Source organism: Mauremys reevesii, linkage group 7 (genome assembly GCF_016161935.1).
Source record: "Mauremys reevesii isolate NIE-2019 linkage group 7, ASM1616193v1, whole genome shotgun sequence".
NCBI lineage: Eukaryota > Metazoa > Chordata > Testudines > Geoemydidae > Mauremys > Mauremys reevesii.
In genome coordinates this window covers 106,537,531-106,557,466 of record NC_052629.1, presented here as the reverse complement: position 1 = coordinate 106,557,466, position 19,936 = coordinate 106,537,531, and the positions used below count along the sequence as shown (strand labels likewise).

General features: G+C 45.0%; 1 protein-coding gene across 5 annotated transcripts in view; it reads left to right on the top strand.

Moving 5' to 3' along the window:
• Positions 1-19,936, top strand: part of GRIP2 (glutamate receptor interacting protein 2) — a 463,550-nt gene that overhangs the window by 415,221 nt on the left and 28,393 nt on the right. For all 5 annotated transcript variants that reach the window (XM_039546764.1, XM_039546763.1, XM_039546766.1 and 2 more), the window contains 5 exons: positions 4,713-4,858; positions 5,484-5,564; positions 14,006-14,072; positions 15,717-15,862; positions 16,156-16,300. In XM_039546764.1, coding sequence (XP_039402698.1) covers positions 4,713-4,858; positions 5,484-5,564; positions 14,006-14,072; positions 15,717-15,862; positions 16,156-16,300 — 585 coding nt within the window. The remainder of the gene's footprint in view (positions 1-4,712; positions 4,859-5,483; positions 5,565-14,005; positions 14,073-15,716; positions 15,863-16,155; positions 16,301-19,936) is intronic.

Here is a 19,936-nt window from a genome sequence, read left to right as displayed (position 1 = left end):
TGGCTGGCCTTCATTTCTACATGCTCACCCACGTGCGTGCAGTCACTATGCTGCACAAAAGTTGGATGGCCACCTGTGCAAACAAATTATGCTCCCCGGTTTGTATGTGAGAGCGCGTGCGTTTGCCTGGTCGGCTATGCTTGTGGAACAGGAGGCTGGCTGAGCAGTTGCAGCAGGGGGAACTGTTCTGGAGCAGGGAAGGAAAGCCCTTTGAGTGTGAGTAAGGACACAAGGCCCAGGAATGTAACTTTTCCTTCCCTGGCCTTTGTTTTTTCTCATCCTGCTGTCCCTCAGGGGCATGCAGTCTGCCTCGTGTTGTGATACCATCATAACTCTCTCTCTCTTTCTCATTGGCTGGTCTCACCCGTTCACCGCCTCTGGGTTTTTCTCTGGTTAATGGGGTGGGACGTTATGCAATTCAGGTGAGTTGAGTCAATTCCCGGTATAGCCGCTATTCTCTTGAAAGCAACTAGCCAGTTCCCAATAGCTACGGAGTGAGAGATGCAACATCTGGCTGACAGTGCTGTGTGCCTGCTGTAGAATGATCTGTGAGAAGCCAAGCGAAGGGGAGAGGATTTGATTCCTATCCCCTCCAGAGCGCTCTGTTTCAGGTCCGCCTCATACACTAGGCAGCAGCACCAGGCTGTGTTTAGAAAGAGAATTTACTGCATCTTTCAGTTGGTGCCGGAAGAGGCTAAGTTCTCCTTGGCAACAAGTCAAGGTGTCACCCAACGAGTGTTTGTTTTCTGTTAACTCGTGAGAGACATTTCCAGGGAAAGGCACCCCTGTGATCAGTTTTACAGCTGGTGGTATCTACAGGTCTTCCCTCACCATCAGTAACTCTGCTTAATGGGGGCAGGTTGAGCCAGGGCCACCCACAGGATTCAGGGGGCCTGGGGTCTTTGGCGGCGGGGGGGCCCTGCTTTTGCGATAATTCGGCGGTGGGAGAGGATCCTTCCGCTCCGGGACCCGCCACCAAAGTGCCCCGAAGACCCCCGGCAGGGGGCCCCCTCCGCCGAATTGCCGCCGAAGACTCATCACTTCGGTGACGGGTCCCGGGGCAGAAGGACTCCCCACTGCCGAATTCCCGCTGAAGACCTGGAGCAGAAGAAGCTCCGGGGGCCCTGGCCCCGCGAGAGTTTTCCGGGGCCCCCAGAGCGAGTGAAGGACCCTGCTCCAGGAGCCCCAAAAAACTCTCAAATTGCCCCTCCCGCCCCCCCCGGGCGGCCCTAGGTTGAGCCCTCTGGGCTTGAAATTAGACTGACTCAGCCCTCTGCATCAGCAGCTGGTGTGGTATAAGCTGGGTGTCTATCATTTCCTCTTGGCCTCTAAATTAGTCCATTTCCCCCTCCCTCGTGTAACTAAACGTGCTGCTGAAACAAGTCAGGCCACCCTTCCTTACCAGAGTGACTTCAGGGCACCATCTGTGGGAGGATGAGTCTGCAGGATCAGCCCTTTGGAGAGTTCAAGTTTGCCAGGAGAATGGGCGAGGCTTTCTTGTCTGTGTCTGGGTGCCAAAAATCTAAGTCTATTAGGTTCTGAGTCCTCCAGCTCTGCTCAGATTTTGTCATTTGATCATAGCACCTGGAAGCCAGTAACACTAAGAGCTCACATGTGAGAAAAATTAGTGGCCAGTGAAAGTTGCCAACAAGGTTCAATCAGGTTAGGATGCGACCTGCGCATTGTATCAGCCACAACAAAATGTAAAGCTCATTTAGAGCAGACATTAAACCCAAGTGAAGGCATCCAAAACTGCGAACTCCAGTGTTACAAGAAGTGTGTCCTTCACTCAAGAATACACCAGCCTCCTTATTCTTTTCATTGGTAGCACTTTTCATTGGTAGCACTTTTCAAACACTGATGAAAGCCACGCAGCCCACCCATAAGGTGGGTGTCATCTCAGTGGGGAAAATGACTGAAAGAGAGTTTGGTCCGCATAAGGCCAGCATGTCAGTGGTAAAGCTAGAAAAATAACCCCAGGAGTCTTGACTCCCAGTCTCCTCCTCTCACCATTAGATGATACTGTAGAGTTAACAAGGCACATCTGGCTTCACACCTTCATCAAGGGGAACACGAGGTCACTGCTTCACTTCACTTCACAACGTTTTATAAACCTGCGAAGAAAATCTAACTTGAACAAAGTTCAAGTCTCCTGTCTAAGCAGCTCGAGTGGGGGAAATGGCAGCTATCGTTTCTGATGTTGTTTGAAGGCACCCAATGACCCTGCTGTCCCGTGATGAAAACAATGGCTGTGTCACAGCTAGTTGGGTTTTTATCTGACTTTGTGATGATAACGTAATACCTTTTTGTCACGCAGCTGTTGGTTCCTTCTAAGTAAGACATACTGCTGCAGCAACAGAGTTCATAGTGCTGAAGGAAATATTTCTGTCACAGCCATTGGGAGTCTTAAGTTCTATAAGCCACAATTTCCACATCTAGCCATATAAAGTCATAGTAGCTGCACATAGTTAAGCATCTAATTGATTGCACAGCCAATTAATACTGCATTTATTCACATTTATAGTACACAGAAGAGTGCCTGGCATCATCTCTGGGTCTCCTTGACAAACACTTTTTAAAAATACATCTCATAGACGTCTTCATTTTTCCATGGATAATGTAACCTAGGCAGCACCATAATATAACACAGATTTAATAAATGCCCTCCCGCCAGCAAAATCACCTCTCCAACCTCTAGAGAGAGAAGATGTTGAGCATGTGCATTTTTCAACACCACAATGTAAGCGTGCTCTGATGACAACTTGGCCAATTGCATCCAGGGCTTGTTTGAAGTGACAGCTACTTCCTAGTCTTCTTTGTCCATGATGGCCTCTGTAGTGACAAACCTTGATACCACAGGTAATTTGTTCTCTTACAGTCCCATCATGCTTGAAGTGAGGTATGGGATTGTTAAGATATGGTTGCTCTGTGAAACATCAGCAAAGTCTGATATTTGAAATTGAGCAGGTAAAGATTTTGCATGGTTAGTAACAGATAAAGATCCTACGGAGCTGGAGAACCTAAGCTCTGAAACATGGCTTTAAATGTACAAGTGGAGAAAGAGAACTCTCCCAATACCTATGGAGAGATTTTGGAGACCATCCTAACTTGACTGAGAGAAGAATTTGCTACAACTCCTGGAATTCTGCACCAGTGCTTGGCTGTAGTAACTAAAGAGGAATGCAAGAGAAGAAAATTTTGGAAAGATTTCATGTGTTTAGTCCCTTCTAGCCATAACTCAATGGTTAAATGTTTGTGTGTGAGAGAGAGAACTGTCTAATGGGCAATGGAAAGCCCAGGTATAGCACTGCACTCATGCCTTTCTGGAATAACGTGGTAGGTCAGATGAGCTAAAAACTCTGCTCATATGCACAGATGCAACCCACAATATGTGGCATGCATGCCACAGTTGTGCAATTCCAACCCAACTTTACAGATCTTTGGTTTCTTCCGAATTAAAAAGTTGTTACACAGTTATGTTTAAAAGGAAGTGTCAGTTGTGGTTATATTGGAAGAGTATCAAACAATAATAATATTGGCCTTTCAAGGCCATTAAACAGTATCAATGAACATTTGGCTTCAGGAAATGCAATTACAAGGGATGAATGATTATCCAATTTGCTGAGACATTTTGGAGAGTTCATTGGATTGTAACTTTGATATTAGTCATATATTAATCAGAGGACTCTGTAATTTTCAGTGTCATTACTTTGGGTTCCAGGAGGCTCAGGCATGCACACATGGAAAGCTGTGTACCATTAGATATGGTTAGAGAGAAAGGCAACTAGTTTTTATCCAATTTCACAGCTGTGGGTTTGGTTTCTGGGGGTGGCAGGGAGATTTCTCTGTGTACACTGCAGGAAACCTGAAGAACTGCTATTTGCGAGCAGAACATGACTGAGCAAAGAATAGGTCAAACTCTGAAAATATCCATGCTTGCAAGTTTGTTCCTGATGATCTTAGTAGGTTCTCTACATTGGGTTGTGTATTTTAGAGCTATGTGTCTTGTTTTTGTGACCTAATGTTATCATTTCTCAGTGGTCAGAGATGACCCATGCCTGCTGGTGTCGGGGGGGGGGGGGGCTGGCAGAGTAAGGGCAACTGGCTTCAGCTGTGTTACAGAGCATGCTCAGTACAAGCCAAGTAGCAAATCTGGGAGGGCACATGACCCCGCATGGCTCCCCAATGTGTTGTCTGTCAGCTGTTAGTCTTCTATAAATAGACTTGGAAGCATCAGATTTTTATTGGTAAATGTCTAGCTCACTGTACACGCACAAACCAACAACAACAAAAAAAAATTCCATTGATAACTGAACTTTGCAGGTAGGCAAAGTACGAAAAATGCTGCTTGAGAATGTATTAGTTTAATTTAAGGATGTTTACTTTGTATATTTTGATATGTTACATTGGCTATTTGTATTTTAACAGTGTATATAAAGCTTTAACTTTTTGAATCTGATCAATTACTGTCATCATAGTTATTGATTTGCGCCCCCCCCATTGTCTTATTTCCCGCAACTGTGAAAATTTAAATGGATTAAATTTAGGAAAAAATGCTTAAAAATAAACATTGATATTATCCATTGAAATGGTTGGAAAAAAATAAAAATGGAATTCTCCCATGTAGCTCTGTAGATTGTGACTGACTTGTCTGGCAAAGGTGGCTCATCGTTGTCTTTGAGCTTTTTCTCCTTTTCTGATCTGGACTGCAGGTGTGGGCTGCTACAAGTCGGAGACCGAGTCCTTTCCATCAATGGCATCGCAACTGAAGATGGGACCATGGAGGAAGCCAATCAGCTCTTGCGCGATGCAGCGCTTACCAACAAAGTTGTGCTGGAGTTAGAATTTGACGTGGCGGGTATGTAACCAATGCATTCACCTCTCTCAGAGCATCCCCCAAAAGGCTCTGGTAGTTCTTTATTAGCCCCAGTATAGGGAAAGCCTCCTCCATAAACATTCTATAGCTTTGGTAAGAGTCACTGATTGATGTGAGCTAGCAATGGAGACATACATTAGATCTCTGTCTAAATCCTGTTTTATCCAGAAACCACGTCTCTTAGTGGGCATGCATGCTTAATAAGTGAAGAGGTCATCTTTCCCCCCCACCCCCTCAGATATTTTATGAATATATGGACTTGAGAGTGGGGGGACTAATGGCAATGGCTGGTGCCAACATGTGATTTGTGTGTGTGTTGGCAGAGGTGCCTCTGAATCCTGCACCTCCTGATTATTCTCTCTGTACTGATATAGTGCACACAATTATGTATATTTTTAATAAATCCGATTTTTCTAAAAAATCTAGACTGCCATTGTTAACCATGAGTACATTGAATGGATTAAATCATGTAGTATGTTACATTTATCAACACCTATAATATGTCTTTAAAACTAATTTTCTCTGGGGGTTCAGAATGGTCTATCAACACAATTGAAAAATCTGTCCTTTCCCACTTTTTATTCTTTTCTCTGTTTCGGTTTTATAGAGTCTGTCATTCCCAGCAGTGGTACTTTCCATGTTAAACTGCCCAAGAAAAGAGGTGTGGAGCTTGGAATTACTATCAGCTGTAAGTATTGCTTAGACACTAGCTACAACAGCTGGCAGTAGCAGCAGCCACTGGCTTCCAATCTAGCTTGCTAGAGGAACACAATAAAAACAGAAATTACTTGCTTTTTTGATAGTGCCCACAATGTGCTAGAAATCAATGGGGCTTAAGCACATGCTTAAAGATAAGCATATGCTTTGCTGAATCAAGGCCTGGGTCATGTTTATATATAATGTGTGTTTAGAGAGAGAGAGAGACCCCAATTTACTTCCTACTCTTTAAACTGCCAGCCGGAAAATACAGTGACAATTAAGAAATGGCAGTTAGATTCACAATTTTATCTTTATGTCAATCTTTGTGAGTTTTAGATCATTTTCCTCTCTATCCACCATGCACCAGATGAACACAACAGTTGCAAACCTTTAGGTATAGAGAAGAGGCACATGCTGGATATAAGCAGCAAATGAGAAGAGAAAAACAAAACAAAACCCTCTGTCTTGTTCAGTTTCCATCACTGCTGTAGATTCAAATGCCAAAATAAGATTTAGAAATTACCTGTGAAGCCTTTCTCCTTTCAGGGAGGAAAGCATATCTAGTGCTGAGAGCTGGGAACTGGACATCTAGGCTCCTGATTTTTATTCACATGCTTACACTGACCCACTCTATGAATTTGGGACAAGACATTTGGGCAAGAATTTGGGTATAGATTTTAAAGCCATATGGGACCAATGTGATAATCTAATCTGACCATCTGCACAGCACACAGGCCATAGAATTTCACCCAGTAATTCCTGTGTGTTGTATAATAACATCTAAGTAGAGCTAGTCTGATGGACTAAATAGACAGGAGGAGAGTAATTGTCTACACAGGAATGCTCAGGAAAACGATTCTGAATTCACTTCTGAATTGTGAATTGAAGTTCCTAGGTGTTGAACACTTCTGTATGTCAGGCCTTTTATTTACAGGCCTAAACATGAGTCTAATTCTAGACTCCTCTCTCTGAAAATCTTGACTTGTTGTTAAAGGGAAAAATTAAAAACGATATTTTTCATTATTTGTTCTGGCAGCTCATTACTTATATTTCAGTCAGGTGAGGCACCCAGAGCCGCAGCACAAGAGAGTGTGCACTTGTTTTTAAAACAACTGTTTTTATGGACTCCAAACAGAATCCTTTATCTCTCCCTGATTCAGATCAACATGTGGGTTGGGAGGCTTAATTGTTTGCAAAGGACTCTGAGGTACAGTTGAAAGTAAGTGCAATGTTTGATTGTAGACCCAACAATGTAGAGAACAGGCTCATAATGACCTGTCTACCCATCTAGACTGCTGAATGTGCGCCTTGAAGTCCTCTCCTCTATTTCTGGGTGCATTCTGTTCAAATCACACAACTTTGTTCTAAATTTTCTACGGATTAAAATCTATGGCAGTAAGAACTAATAATGGTTCTTCAAGTGATGGTCCCTATATGTGTTCCAAATGAGGGTGCGCATGCAAACTAGTAGTTGCGTTTTATTGTGTAGTCAGTATCTGATCTCCTTCAAATAAGTCATATGATTGTTTTTAGCCTCAGGAAAATGCTGGTTGATTAGAAGAAGGAATTTTTTTTTAACCTATATAAAATGTTTTTCCCTAATGGCTAGTTGAGGTCTTAATGCAGGGTGCATTTTTGTTGTTGCTGTTAAATAAGCATTTAAATTGTCCTCCTTCTTAACGATACAGTAACACTTTATATAGCATGTAAGGTAATTTGAAAATTAAATAACAAATCTATCCCAGAGCCCCTGGCAAGGTGCCGTAGGTAAATCTCTGTATTATTCCGTTTGCAGATGATGGAGACAGAATTTTGAGATGAAGATTAAGTGACTTGATCAAGGTTACTGTGGGAGTCACTGTCCTAACCAGGATTAGAACTCGTCCATGTGCTCAGACAACATCTCTCTCTCACATACTGGGACCACTTTAGGGGGTCTAGGGAGGGGCCCGTGGCCTATGCCAGCCTGCAATTTACAGTGGTCTTTTCTGGTAATATTACAGTTTCAGCTAACACATGGAACTGTTCCACTTTAGCACTTTTACAGAAACAGAATATTCTACTTTGGCCCAGTAGCTAAAGATTGTGAAAATAGATAGATACATGGTAGCGTAAATATCCTGCTGGAAGCAATTCTAATTATGAACCTGTCGTTAAAGTTAATGGATGATACAGGAATAAGCGAGTAGTGGGAATTGTATTTTGACTAGTTTATTGTAGTTGATTCAGGTTCACCTTTTTTTTTTTTCCCTGCTCCCTTTGCTTAGGTATCACGGCCCCCCCATTATACATGTTTATTCTTAAATGCAGTTTTATGACATCAGTGCCATTTCTTTAATTACACATTGGCAAAATGCTGCTTTGTCTCAATCAATAACAAAAGGTGTTTATAACTGGTGGAAGCGCTGGTGCGTGAGAGTTATGTGCTCAGACTCCTTGGAGGGGAATAATTTACCAATACGAATCATTATGCAGCCTATTAAAAACACCAAGTGGACGTGTTGTGAGTCTCTTCATCCATCATATTGTAAACACTGAGATCACCAGAATCCCAGCAGACGTGGCAGGGGACTGAAAGCAGTTTAAAATAAATGAGGGCCTGCACTGATGGCAGTCTTTGTATTTTAGGTATTAACTGACCCCCCATTTCTGTAGTATTTCACACTGTATTATTTATTTAGTGTATTTATCCTCTCAACACCCCTGTGAAGTAGGATGTGCTATTATCCCCATTTTACAGATGAGGAACTTGGAGCGTACAGTGGCACGGCTGCACTGGTGCACTTTAGTGAAGACGCTACTACGCCGATGGAAGAGCTTCTCCTGTCACCATAGTTAATCCACCTCCCTGAAAGGTGACAGCTATGTGGACAGGAGAAGCTCTGACACAGCGCTGACTACACAGGGGTTTAGGTCAGTATAACTACGTTGTTCAGGGGGTGTGGATTTGTCACATCCCTGAGCGACATAGTTATACCGATATAGGTCTGTAATGTAGACCTGGCCTGAGGCGCAGAGGGATTAAGGCCTTGTCTACACTAGAAAACTTTACCGCTTTCATTACGCTAGTATAGTGGTACAACCTCCCTATTGTGGATGTAGTTGTACTGATGTAAGGATGGTTTATATGGGAATAGCTATTCCCGTCTACGATGGGGAATAACTGTACTGGTATAAGGCACCTTTATATCTATATAATTGCACCCACCTTAGGGCTCTTACCTATATAACTATTTCATTTTAAAAAATCACACTCCTGACTGAAATAGTTGGTTAAATTTCAAGTGTAGATCAGGCCTAAGTGACTTGCTGAAGATCACGCAGGAAGTCTATGGCTGAGGATGGAATTGAGCCTGGGTCTCCTCCAGGCATGTCTACATTACACCCGCTACAGCGGCACAGGTACCGCACTGCAGTTGTGCCACTGTAGCACCATAGTGTAGATGATTCCTACATTGACAGAAGGGGGGTTTCCATTGAAAGAAATCCATCTCTCGAAGAGGCAGAAGAATTCTTCCATTGACCTAACCACGCCTCAACTGAGGCTTTGGTCTACCTAACTATGTTGTGCAGGGCACACAATTTTTCACAGCCCTGAGCAATGTGGCTAGGGTCGATCTAATTTTTTAATGTAGACCAGACCTGAGTCCCAGCCTAGCGTCCTATCCACTGGGCCACCTTTGCTCTCTCAACTGACTTGGTGAAGTCAGTATAATTTTCTTGCATGGACAAGGCGTCAGTTATACAAAAGACCCCTCACACCACTTTGGCAGTTTAAAGGGGTTTGAAAGTGAATGTGAAGTGAAGTATAAAGGGACTTAATGTAACTGAGAATCGGGAAAAATCTGTATTCAAGGTTTGGAGGTAAGGAGCCCAGTTCTTCAGTGGACTGCAGAGAATGGGAAGGGCGTTGGAGACTTAATTTAGTTAATAAGAGCTATTCTGTGTTAATTGAATACTAAGTGACTGTTAAACACCTTGAGGGTTTGTTCTGATATAATAGACTTGTATCTCTTGCCATCATTGGGGCGAAGTGATTATGGCATTAGATTATATTTAACAAACCTTTCATTTCTATAGCTGTTGCATCTTCTTTAGAATTAATAAGGTTGGTTTTTGTACAGATTGCCAATTATGTGCCAAACTGATTATTTATTTAAAATGAATTGGAAGGCCTACCAGTTGTTAAAATTTAATTTGGTTCCTCTTTAATTATCATTATGTAAAATAACGTACAAGACTTGTTTGGTTACATCTAAATTAAATATCAGTAAGCGTATTTGAAAAATGTAATTTAAACTGTTAGTGTAGATCAATTCCCTTTTAGGAAACAATACGTTTCAGTAGGAGGACAGACTATCCTATTCTGCTGCATACTCTATTCTGGGAGTGCGAAGTGTCTTGCTTCACTCAACAGTGACACCTATTGTTGAGTAATAGAATGATCTAGTCCCGGCTTCTCTTTGAAGGACAGCAGCTATGACAAAATGTTGCAGGGATCATAAGGCAGGGGATGGGGCCAAAGGGGAGAGGCTGAGCCTTCAGCATCTCCCATGGGCTTCTATAGGGATTTGTGAATGCAGCTGGCAAATGCTTGATACCACCAGATAGCTGTGCGGTCAATCATATCACAGTATTTTTAAATGTATTTCTAAAGGGAAATGTAATTGATTAAGCGAACCCTCATTTTAGTTGGCTGTACAGTGATCAAGACTATGCATCCTCTCCCTCATCCCATCTTTGGTCACATGACATTGCTTCTATTCCCCCTTCATTACCATTCCTTATGATTACATGCAGCGGACACAAGGTGAGGGGCAAAATTGGCTTTTATTAAAAACCCCAAGAGGATTATAAAAACAAGAATATGTATGTAGACATTGTAACAGAAGGGAAAGCACATGGTATGCCCAGGAAAACACCACAAAAGAAATCTATTCACCCCAAACTCCTAGTCATTTATTTCTTTTATTTTGTAGTAGCAGCTAGGTGCCTGAGTCCTGCCCCAGAATCCCATTGTGCTAGGTGCTGTACAAACATAACAAAAGATGATCCCTGCCTCAAAGAGATTGCAGTCTAAGCATCAGACAAGAGACAACAGATGGTATAGATGGAAGCAATGAGACAATATGAGTCAGCGTGACAGGCAGAGGTCTCCGTGTGCCAGTCACCTAGCCATTGGCAAGGTTGTTTTTTTGTTTTTTTTGTAGGCATTATGGCAGAGGAGAGCATTAAGGAGGGATTCAAAGGAGAACAATGAAGTGGCTTTGTGGAAGCTTACAGGGGGCTTCTCCCAAGCTTGTGGGGCAGCATGGATCTGAGCCTCTTTGTCAACAGAATCTCCCAAAGACTAGGATCACCCAGGACATGTTCCCAGGTGTTTGTTCACACAATGGGGCTCTTCCAGTGTTACCCCCACTCCCTTAAACTCTTAGGTTGCCATCGGACGCAGAGGTTAGGCTTGAGGTTCCAAACTCTCTTGAGCCCTGTCTGTGCTCAAAAAGCCACTTCTGTTGGGAAACCTACTTACAGCAGACTTGTCTCCATTCGTTCCCCCAACCCCGATGGTCAATACACAATGGTGTTTTAGGAGGCTGGTTTGAGGATCCTGTTAAAACACCATTAGATCCAATCTGCATCACAAGATGGAACCAAGTTTAACAATGGTGAAGTACAACCACGTGGTCATTTGATCCCTTTCGTGCTTGGGTTTACAATGGACCTGGGTCTTTATGCTAGTCAAGATACTAGCTCGTTTTTTCCTTCTTGACTCTTTCTACCACTCAGTGAATTGGAGCAACCAAACCATCTCTCGGTTTAGCTTCCGGCTCTAAATGGAACTTGAGAGCACTCAGTCTGCAGATAGCAGATGCATGGAATGTGCATCGGTGCGTTGTCAAAGAGGCTATGAGGACAGCTCTTTCGGGTTCTGTAGCACTCGACAGAAGCACTCCTACAGCACAGAACGCTCAATTGTGTTTAGTCCTCTGCTGTGCTTGAGCATGGATTGGTGACATTTTACACTATTAAATACGGCCGACTGTGCAGTCAGGCAGAGTGTATCCTTAACAGTGACCCGCAAAGCTTTTTTTTCTAATAAGCTTCATATTAGCATATATGTTTTTAAAGCCCACTAATAAATTAAGACCATCATGAAAAAAAAAGACCAACAACTTTTCCTGTCTTTGGATTCCTCTGGAATTTCCTTTTTGACTGCTGTTTTTTCGCAGCAGCTCCTGTAAATTCCTTCCCTGTGAAATAGTGACATCACAAATCCTGAACATGTTCATCGCTGGCTGTGAGCTTTCTTTGCCCTCCACTGTCTTCTCCCCCTTCCCTCCCCCTGTGTTGGGAGACAATAGCAACTGTAACCAAGGCAATGTAGCAATGTGTAAGTGCAGAGAGTGTGAAAGAGAGAGAGGAGAATGCTATTTGCATATGTTCTTGGCATGTGACTAGCAGTGAGGTCAGGAGGGGGCAGATCCCTTACCTGGGTTTTTCTGAGTGGGGAAGGGAGCCCACAGCCACTATCTTTAATGTAAACAATCATGAAAATGCAGGCTTCGACTAAAACAAAGCAGACGTGGCTCTTCGTGGATCACAAGTCTCGTGAGCTGAAATGATCAAACTTGAAAAAGCTTTGCAGATCACCTTTTATAAAGATGTTGGGAGATAGGTCAGGTCATGGTAGGCAGCGTGCTCCCATCTTGTTTCATTTAAATGTTGGCATTTTGGAGTTCAGCTTCTTAGATCAGCTTCCCCTCCCTTCATCTTCTTGATTGCAGTGGCCCCACTCAGTCTATAAAAACACCTGGGGTTTGGAGAACCAGTTTAAATGTTGCTGGTGTGTACTCCCTCTCTGCAGCACCATGGGCAGAATCCTCACTCCAATAAAGTCAAGGAAGTTTTGCCATTGACGTCAGTGGGGCCAGTATTTCACCCCTCTTATGTTCAAGGTGCTATAAAATTCAGAAAATGTACAGACAACACATTAGGCAGTTGTCTGTACCAGCAGATTTAATGAAGCTGAGCCATTGGGTGGCCTGTAGGGGTGGGGAATTTATGCAGCCACAACGCTGCCTGAATATGACAAAGGACTGGCCACTCTTTAATGGCTAAAGGCTAACTATTAAATGGTTTAACAATGCTATGTTGAAGTTAGTGGACAAGTAAAGACTCTGCTAGATTCAGGTTTGGGATCTCTGTGCTTTGCCCAGAGGCTTTGTGGTTCATAAATTTTGAGTCAAATGAGACCCAGTGCATAACTGGCTTAACTACCTCAGCTGTGGGGAGAGAGAATCATGACCACCTTATGCGTTATGCTAGATCTACAGCTCTTCCTTGCTATCAGCGTTTCATGAGCTAGGTGGGATTCAGAGATGCGTGTCTTGGTAGAGCAGGGGTTCTCAGACTTTTGAACTGGTGACCCCCTTTCACACAGCAAGCCTCTGAGTGCGACCCCCCCCCACCATACGTTAAAAGTCCTTTTTTTATATATTTAACACCATTACAAATGCTGGCAGTGAAGCAGGGTTTGGGATGGAGGCTGACAGCTCACTAACCGCCATGTAATAACCTTATGACCCCCTGAGGGGTCCCAACCTCCAGTTTGAGAACCCCTGTGGTTGAGGGATTGATTCATGGTCGTCACATGCTCTTGTCCCATACAGATCATTGGCCAAACACTCCACTGAGTCACACCAGTGGGGTTAAATCTGCATCAAGCTAGTGTAACATAGTGACAAATTAGGCCTGGTCTCAGACTAGTGCCAGAAACATTGAACTCTGAAACTACAAGTTACAGGACACTCTGTACTGGAGGGATTCAGCTCAATGGACACGTTTATTAAGAATGGCCACATTTTTGTGATTTAGAATTCAGGGAAGTGGGTCGCATCCAATTTCTTACAGACAATATAGGAGGAGAATGACTATTTAACACTTGCATGACTGCCAGCTACTAACCGATCAAGCAGATTTCCAGGCTGACCATTCATTTTATTCAGAACATCCAAATAATAATAATGTACAGAGAGATTCAGGAAACAACTGCTCCTAGCTGCCTCATTGTTATCTCCCTGTGAGGCTCACTTTGGGTGGCCTTCACAGATTTTGGAAGGTGTGGACATCCGTGTTAAACCTGGGCAGATGGAGATACACAGAGATCAGAAGCTCTTGCTTTGAATCACTTGATTCCACAGTTTTATCACCTTGGAACCAGCTGGCTAATTTAGACAGGATGCAAAAATTGCTTGGGCCCAGCCCTTATTGTTGCAGGTCTGTCTTTTATAAATTCCAAGTGTGAAGCTGCACTTGTGTCAAATTAATGTAAATTTCCCCTCCCTGTAACTCCTTTTTCTCCCCTTGGCTGTCACTCTGATAGATTCCAGAGTCTGAAGTGTGTTTTATATGCATGCATCTCTTTTGCAGCTGCAAGTAGAAAGCCTGGTGAGCCTTTAATTATCTCTGATATCAAGAAGGGGAGCGTAGCTCACAGGTGAGTGCAGCAGTTTACTGTATGACAATATGCAATGCAGTAATTCAATCACGGCCGGCTCTGGCTTTTTTGCCACCCCAAGTGGGGGGTGGGGAAGCAAACCTGTGGGGCGACCGGAGCGGAAGAGCAAAAAAAAAACCATGCAGGGGGACTCCCAGCGCTGCAGATGTGCCCCAGGCGGGAGAGGGATGGAGTGGGGGGGGAAGGGGAAGAGAAGGTGGGCGGCCAGGGCTTCCACTGCGCCGCTTGCCGGGAGGGCTCCGTGCCACTCCGGTTGGTGAGGAGGGAAGGATGCGCAGGCTGCCCTGCTGGGCTTGCTACAGATCTGGCACCAGCTGGGGCAGATGGAGGGCGCAGGACGCTCCCCTCTGTGCTGCCGCCCCTACAGGGCAGCCGGAGCAGCGAACCAAAAAGAAAAAAGCCTGCAGTGCGGCTGAAGCAGAGAGGCCCAAGTCATAGTGTTTGGTTCTGGAATACATCATAGTTCAAGGGAACGTCGGTTACAGAGGTTTGGTTCAGTCCATTATAGAGTTTGGGGTTCAAATTCTCTGCTGGGATAACTCCACTGCAGTCAAAGGAATTAAGCCAACAAAGAAGTTAGCTCTGGATCTTGAGCCAAAGCTGTTCAACTGGCCCCTCTGCACATGGATGTTTACCTCCCCTTCTCTCTATTTAAGGGCAACGCATTCAGTAAAGGTGGCTCGTCAGACACAATGCATGAAGTGTCATGCCTTGTCCGTCACTCTGTCCCAATGCGCAAGCATCTCCTGCACAGGTGAACAGAGTAGTGTTCCCTTCCGTAGAGTTAAGTGATGTTATGAGGACACTGGCAGAGTTTTATATAGAAATCTGGGAGTGGTCTATTTCTCGAGAAGACCAGCTGGTTCCAAACTCCTTCCCAGGCTGCCCTGGAAGTGCTCTTTTTGGAGAAGTTTTCACTGTGGATTACTTGGTCTATGCAAACCGTGCAGGGTTCAGTTCTCAAAGGGGTTTTAATGCTGAGTGTTGCTGCAGCAAACCGCTGCAGCTTCAGTGGAGCACAAATGAAATAAATCCTAGCCTCTCAAATAGGTCTCTTCCCACTCCTCCACACGTCCAATCACCGTTCACCATCTGCCGTCCAGCGAGGGGCCTTACTCCTTATCTTGGCTGTCTTATGGGGGGGGGTGGAAAAAAGGAGGCCACTAAGATATAGGGGTAGCTATTGTGGGGAGAGAGAAGCAGTGGTGCATCTCAACTGGTGTGTAACCTGAACCTTTATTAGCTAAACCTTTATGAACCTGGGCCTGAACTCATCTAAACCAAGGCTACCAAAAGGACTAGTGCTCTTGGATATGCAGCTTCTGAGATCATTTTGAAGAGGGCTGCTTCTGGAAAAGCACTGAACATCAGGCCCCTACACGGTGCCTCAAATTGGGCACAAGTGGTCTGTTCCAAGCAGGTATGGGGTTGAATGTGAATATTTTTACACAGCTCTAGATTGACCCAGGTATTGCACCCACACTCGATTGCTCCTGATGGGCGTTTCTAGGTGGTCTTGGAGGATAAAAGGCAATATTGTTGCCTTAATCCCTAAAATGAACGAATGGTCAGAAGATCTGAAAGGCTAACAGAAACAACCGTTTTTTGTTCTTTTCCACACAGAACAGGCACCTTGGAACCGGGGGATAAGCTGTTAGCCATCGATAACATCCGACTTGACAACTGCTCAATGGAAGATGCAGTGCAGATTCTAAGGCAGTGCGAAGACCTAGTCAAACTGAAGATTAGGAAGGATGAAGATAACTCTGGTATAGAAATCCTGACGCAAAGCACCGTCTGACCATATTAATGACATTTGCCCAGACATAATGCGAAAGAACAAAGATGAGGCTGGCAGTCAGTCTGCTGACCACTTTTCAGTTGATTATAGAGCATCTTCCCCCCCCCCCTTTCTTCTTTTAAATACGGCATGGAAAGCTTAAATCCTGTTCATCCTGTGCACAGCAGGAGACCTCAGGATTTCGCCTCTAAATGTTCTGAGCTTTCCTCGTGGCTTATTTATTTTTAAAATACTTTCCAGCCTCCCTGTTTCCCATTTCAGATGAGCAGGAGACGACCGGTGCTATTATTTACACGGTAGAGCTAAAGCGGTACGGCGGCCCTCTGGGAATAACGATCTCCGGAACAGAGGAACCTTTTGATCCGATCGTCATTTCAGGCCTGACCAAACGAGGGCTGGCTGAAAGGTGAGGTGCAAAGCAAAGACAACCCTTGCCTGCTGATAGTGGGGGGCACACAACCCTGGAATAGCTGAGTCATGCCCCCCCCACAGACAGCCCCCCTCTTCCTGGAAAGCAGCAGCCCCTCCCTGTAGCTCCCAGCTCTTCCTCCTGTCTCCCCCAGCACAGTTAAAGCAGCTGCCTCTCCTTGCCCCTTGCTGCTCAGCTGCCCCGCAGGGAGGGGGCCTGGCCACACCATGTGACTGAGCAATCATGGGGGACATGTGGCTCCCTATATGCACACGTTGTCTCTGGTGCAAAGGAACCCCAGCAGGGAGAAGGTTTACGGTGGAAGCTGGAGGGGGTCGTGATGTATTGCAAAATTTAAAAAGGAGCAACAGAAGGGATGTTTCTTTGGTCTAATGTGCTCTGAATGAGTGTCTCGTCCATAGAGTCCCGAGGCCTACCTTTGCAGAGGAAAGGTGCTATAGTGGTGCAAAGTATTATCATACCTACATACATGTAGGGCTCTCCACTCATGCCTCTGAGGTCCCTACACGGTGTGCACCTGGCAACCAGCAGGAGCACCATCCCCGAAATCCCATCTGTGGTTCCATTTTAGTTCCACCTCCCCTTCTATTAGGAGACTGCCCTGTCAGCTCGGGCTACCACCACCTCGTCTCATCTGGGGAGACGTTTCTGGAGATTCTGCCTAAACACACGTGAGGGTGGTAGCAGCACTCCCTGCTGCTAGTACCACCTGCTGAAGCTACAAATCCCAGAAGCCTTTGCCACTGTTCCTGCTAGATTTCCATTATTTTGGTTGAAATGCTGGATCCAAATGTGAATGGGCCTGCTCATTTTGTTGCTGGTTAGGTCTGGATTTGGACAGCACTACAGTAGGTACACTCTGTAACAAGGTAAATACGGCTGCTATTTTGGTTCTAACAACCAATAAGATGGAGAGAAGGGTGGGGGCAACCTAAATAATTATGGGGAGGGGAGTTGAGGCTGCTCAGAATATAAATTGTTCCTTCTGTAAATTTAAGGTGGAGTTGAATCACACTTTGTATCTTAATTAATTTATTCTTCTTATGTTGGAGCGTAGGTAAGTATAGGTATTCCGCACCCCACCTGCTTGTTGACTACTTTCTGTAGGATTGCAGCGCCCCCTATAGCATGAAGGGTAGAGCTGCAGCAAGCATCAAAACATGAGTCTCCAAGTTAGGGAGGGTGCGTAGGAGCTAGGGGCTGGCATAAATCAAAACCCTGCACCCCAGATCTGAACTCTGTTCATCTTTCTTTCTGTGGCAAATTTTCTCCTGCCGCTGGGTTTTTTAGAGGAATTCTGCACATAAAGTCTTTGCTTACCTCGGACGTTCATTTTCACTTGGCAGGTACCAGCTAAATGTTTCCAACAATGTGCTTCATTTTGTACAGAAGGCAAATCAATTCTGTGCTCTGGGAAAGAAGGGGAGAGAGATACGTAGAATTAAATTGCTATATCCAAAGGCTTTATCTACCTCTTGATTTAATTTGTTTTGTTTATTTTTGGATTTTATGCTGCAGCCCATCATAGCAGCTATGTGTCTTCCATGTAAAATGAAAATCAGTAGCAACGTCCTCAGTGAACTTGATGGACTCTGGCATTTTTCTCCTTTTTCAGGCTAAAAACTCTGCATTGTTTTTGGAAGCCGGACCATTCTGCACAGCATAAAGTAGCATTGGTATGAGAAGCTGGAATACTGTTGGGATCAGCACACACTGGTCTTATACCCATAATGCTTTCTCTTCCCTTAAACAGCATTCCTGGCTGTTCCCCTCTTTCCTCAGAGATGTGCACAGCTGATTGGTAAAGATCTGTATGCCACACAGGGGCAGGCAAGTGCTGCAGTGATATTGAATTCTGATTGGTACTGGCACAAAGCAAGAAATAAAAACCTTTGAGAAGAGCGGTGGAGTCATTTAGTGTGTATACTGTAGCAATCTAGCAAAGAAATGCCTGTCCATAGCAGCAGCATAGATATAAAATAGAAAAGTCACAGCAGGGACTTCTCTGTGTAACCTTGGTTTCCTTTAGGGAATGATTGGGATGAAGTCTGCCAGGAGGTTAGGGCGAATATTATTGTTCCAAGATGCCCTTCCCAAAACAATAAAGGGGCTAGGAAGTTAGGAGCGGAGGGAGGCATTGCCAGGTCACATCTGGGGAGGCGGGGGTGACAGGGAGAAGGAGGATGGGAATAGCTAATCCCAAGCATCCTGTTCTGCCCCCTCTCCCAGCATCCAGAAATCCTCCTTCCCTTCCTCCTTAGCGCAATGCCTCTTGGAAATGAGCCGGGCCCTCAGAAGACATACCATAGGTTTATAGCGAATTCTGAGCTAAGCCCAAGCCTATGTATATAGCTTTTGCAGAAGCACAGCGTGTCGCTCGGTAGACATCACATCATGCAGTGGATGTGTTTCCTGTGATCACAATGGAGACGTTCTGGCCGATTTGGCTCATAGTCAGACTGCAGCAGCTACTGATTTCTGGATAATGGGGAAGGCAGAGTGTCCTCTAGGATCTGCCACATGTATGTCATACCAGGCGACTGACTGTCTGGCTGGGTTTAGAAGGCTCCAGATTCAAGTGACTAGTTTTATCTCAACCTTGAGTATTTTTATGTTGCAAATGTCTGATCTGGTATAAACCTTACAGAGGAGGACTCAGGGTCATTGTGAAGCAACAGCTGTCTCCCACCATTAATCCTTATGCCTGTTAGCACAGCTGCACTACCCAAGGGCAGTCACAGTCTGTGGGAATGCAGTGCTTTCTCCCCACCCTGAAACACACACAACGGTGAGCGCTCATGTCAGGTCAGCACTGCTTGGGTGAGATCCTGGCCAGGGTTTAAATCGGTCACCAGGAAGTGTTGTGTGTCTCACTGCCAGAATTTTCAGGTTTGCATGGGCTCTTCGAATACCCTCTGGTGGAGTGCAAAGCTGCCTTGCCTCAGATCCACATCAGACCACTGCTAGAGCCACGACCCTATCACTGCAAACCAGTCCTCTGTGTCTTGGTTCTGGCAGCAGATGTCTATCGTGTCGTCAGCAGAAACTCTTTAGACTGTTTTGCACTGGAGCAGCATTAAAAGAAAGGGTAGCATGATTCACAATAAATAGGGGTGTGAGAGACAGGGTATCGGGACCTACATCCTGGGTGCTGGCGGGTGAGTCTTGCCCACATGCTCAGGGTTTAGCTGATCGCCATATTTGGAGTCGGGAAGGAATTTTCCTCCAGGGCAGATTGGCAGAGGCCCTGGAGGTTTTTCTCCTTCCTCTGCAGCGTGGGGCACGGGTCACTTGCTGGAGGATTCTCTGTACCTTGAAGTCTTTAAACCACGGTTTGAGGACTTCAATAACTCCAAACATAGGTTAGGGGTTTGTTACAGGAGTGGGTGGGTGAGATTCTGTGGCCTGCATTGTGCAGGAGGTCAGACTAGATCAGTGGTCCCCAACCTTTTCGTCTGGTGGGCGCCAGACAAAGGACCACTGCGACGGTGGAGCACCCGCCGAAATGCTGCCTTGCTGTCGACAAGTGACGTCATTGAGAGGCGTCGCCGCCGAAATTCGGGAGCGACGCCTCTTGATGATGTCACTTGTCGGCGACAAGCGTCGTCATTG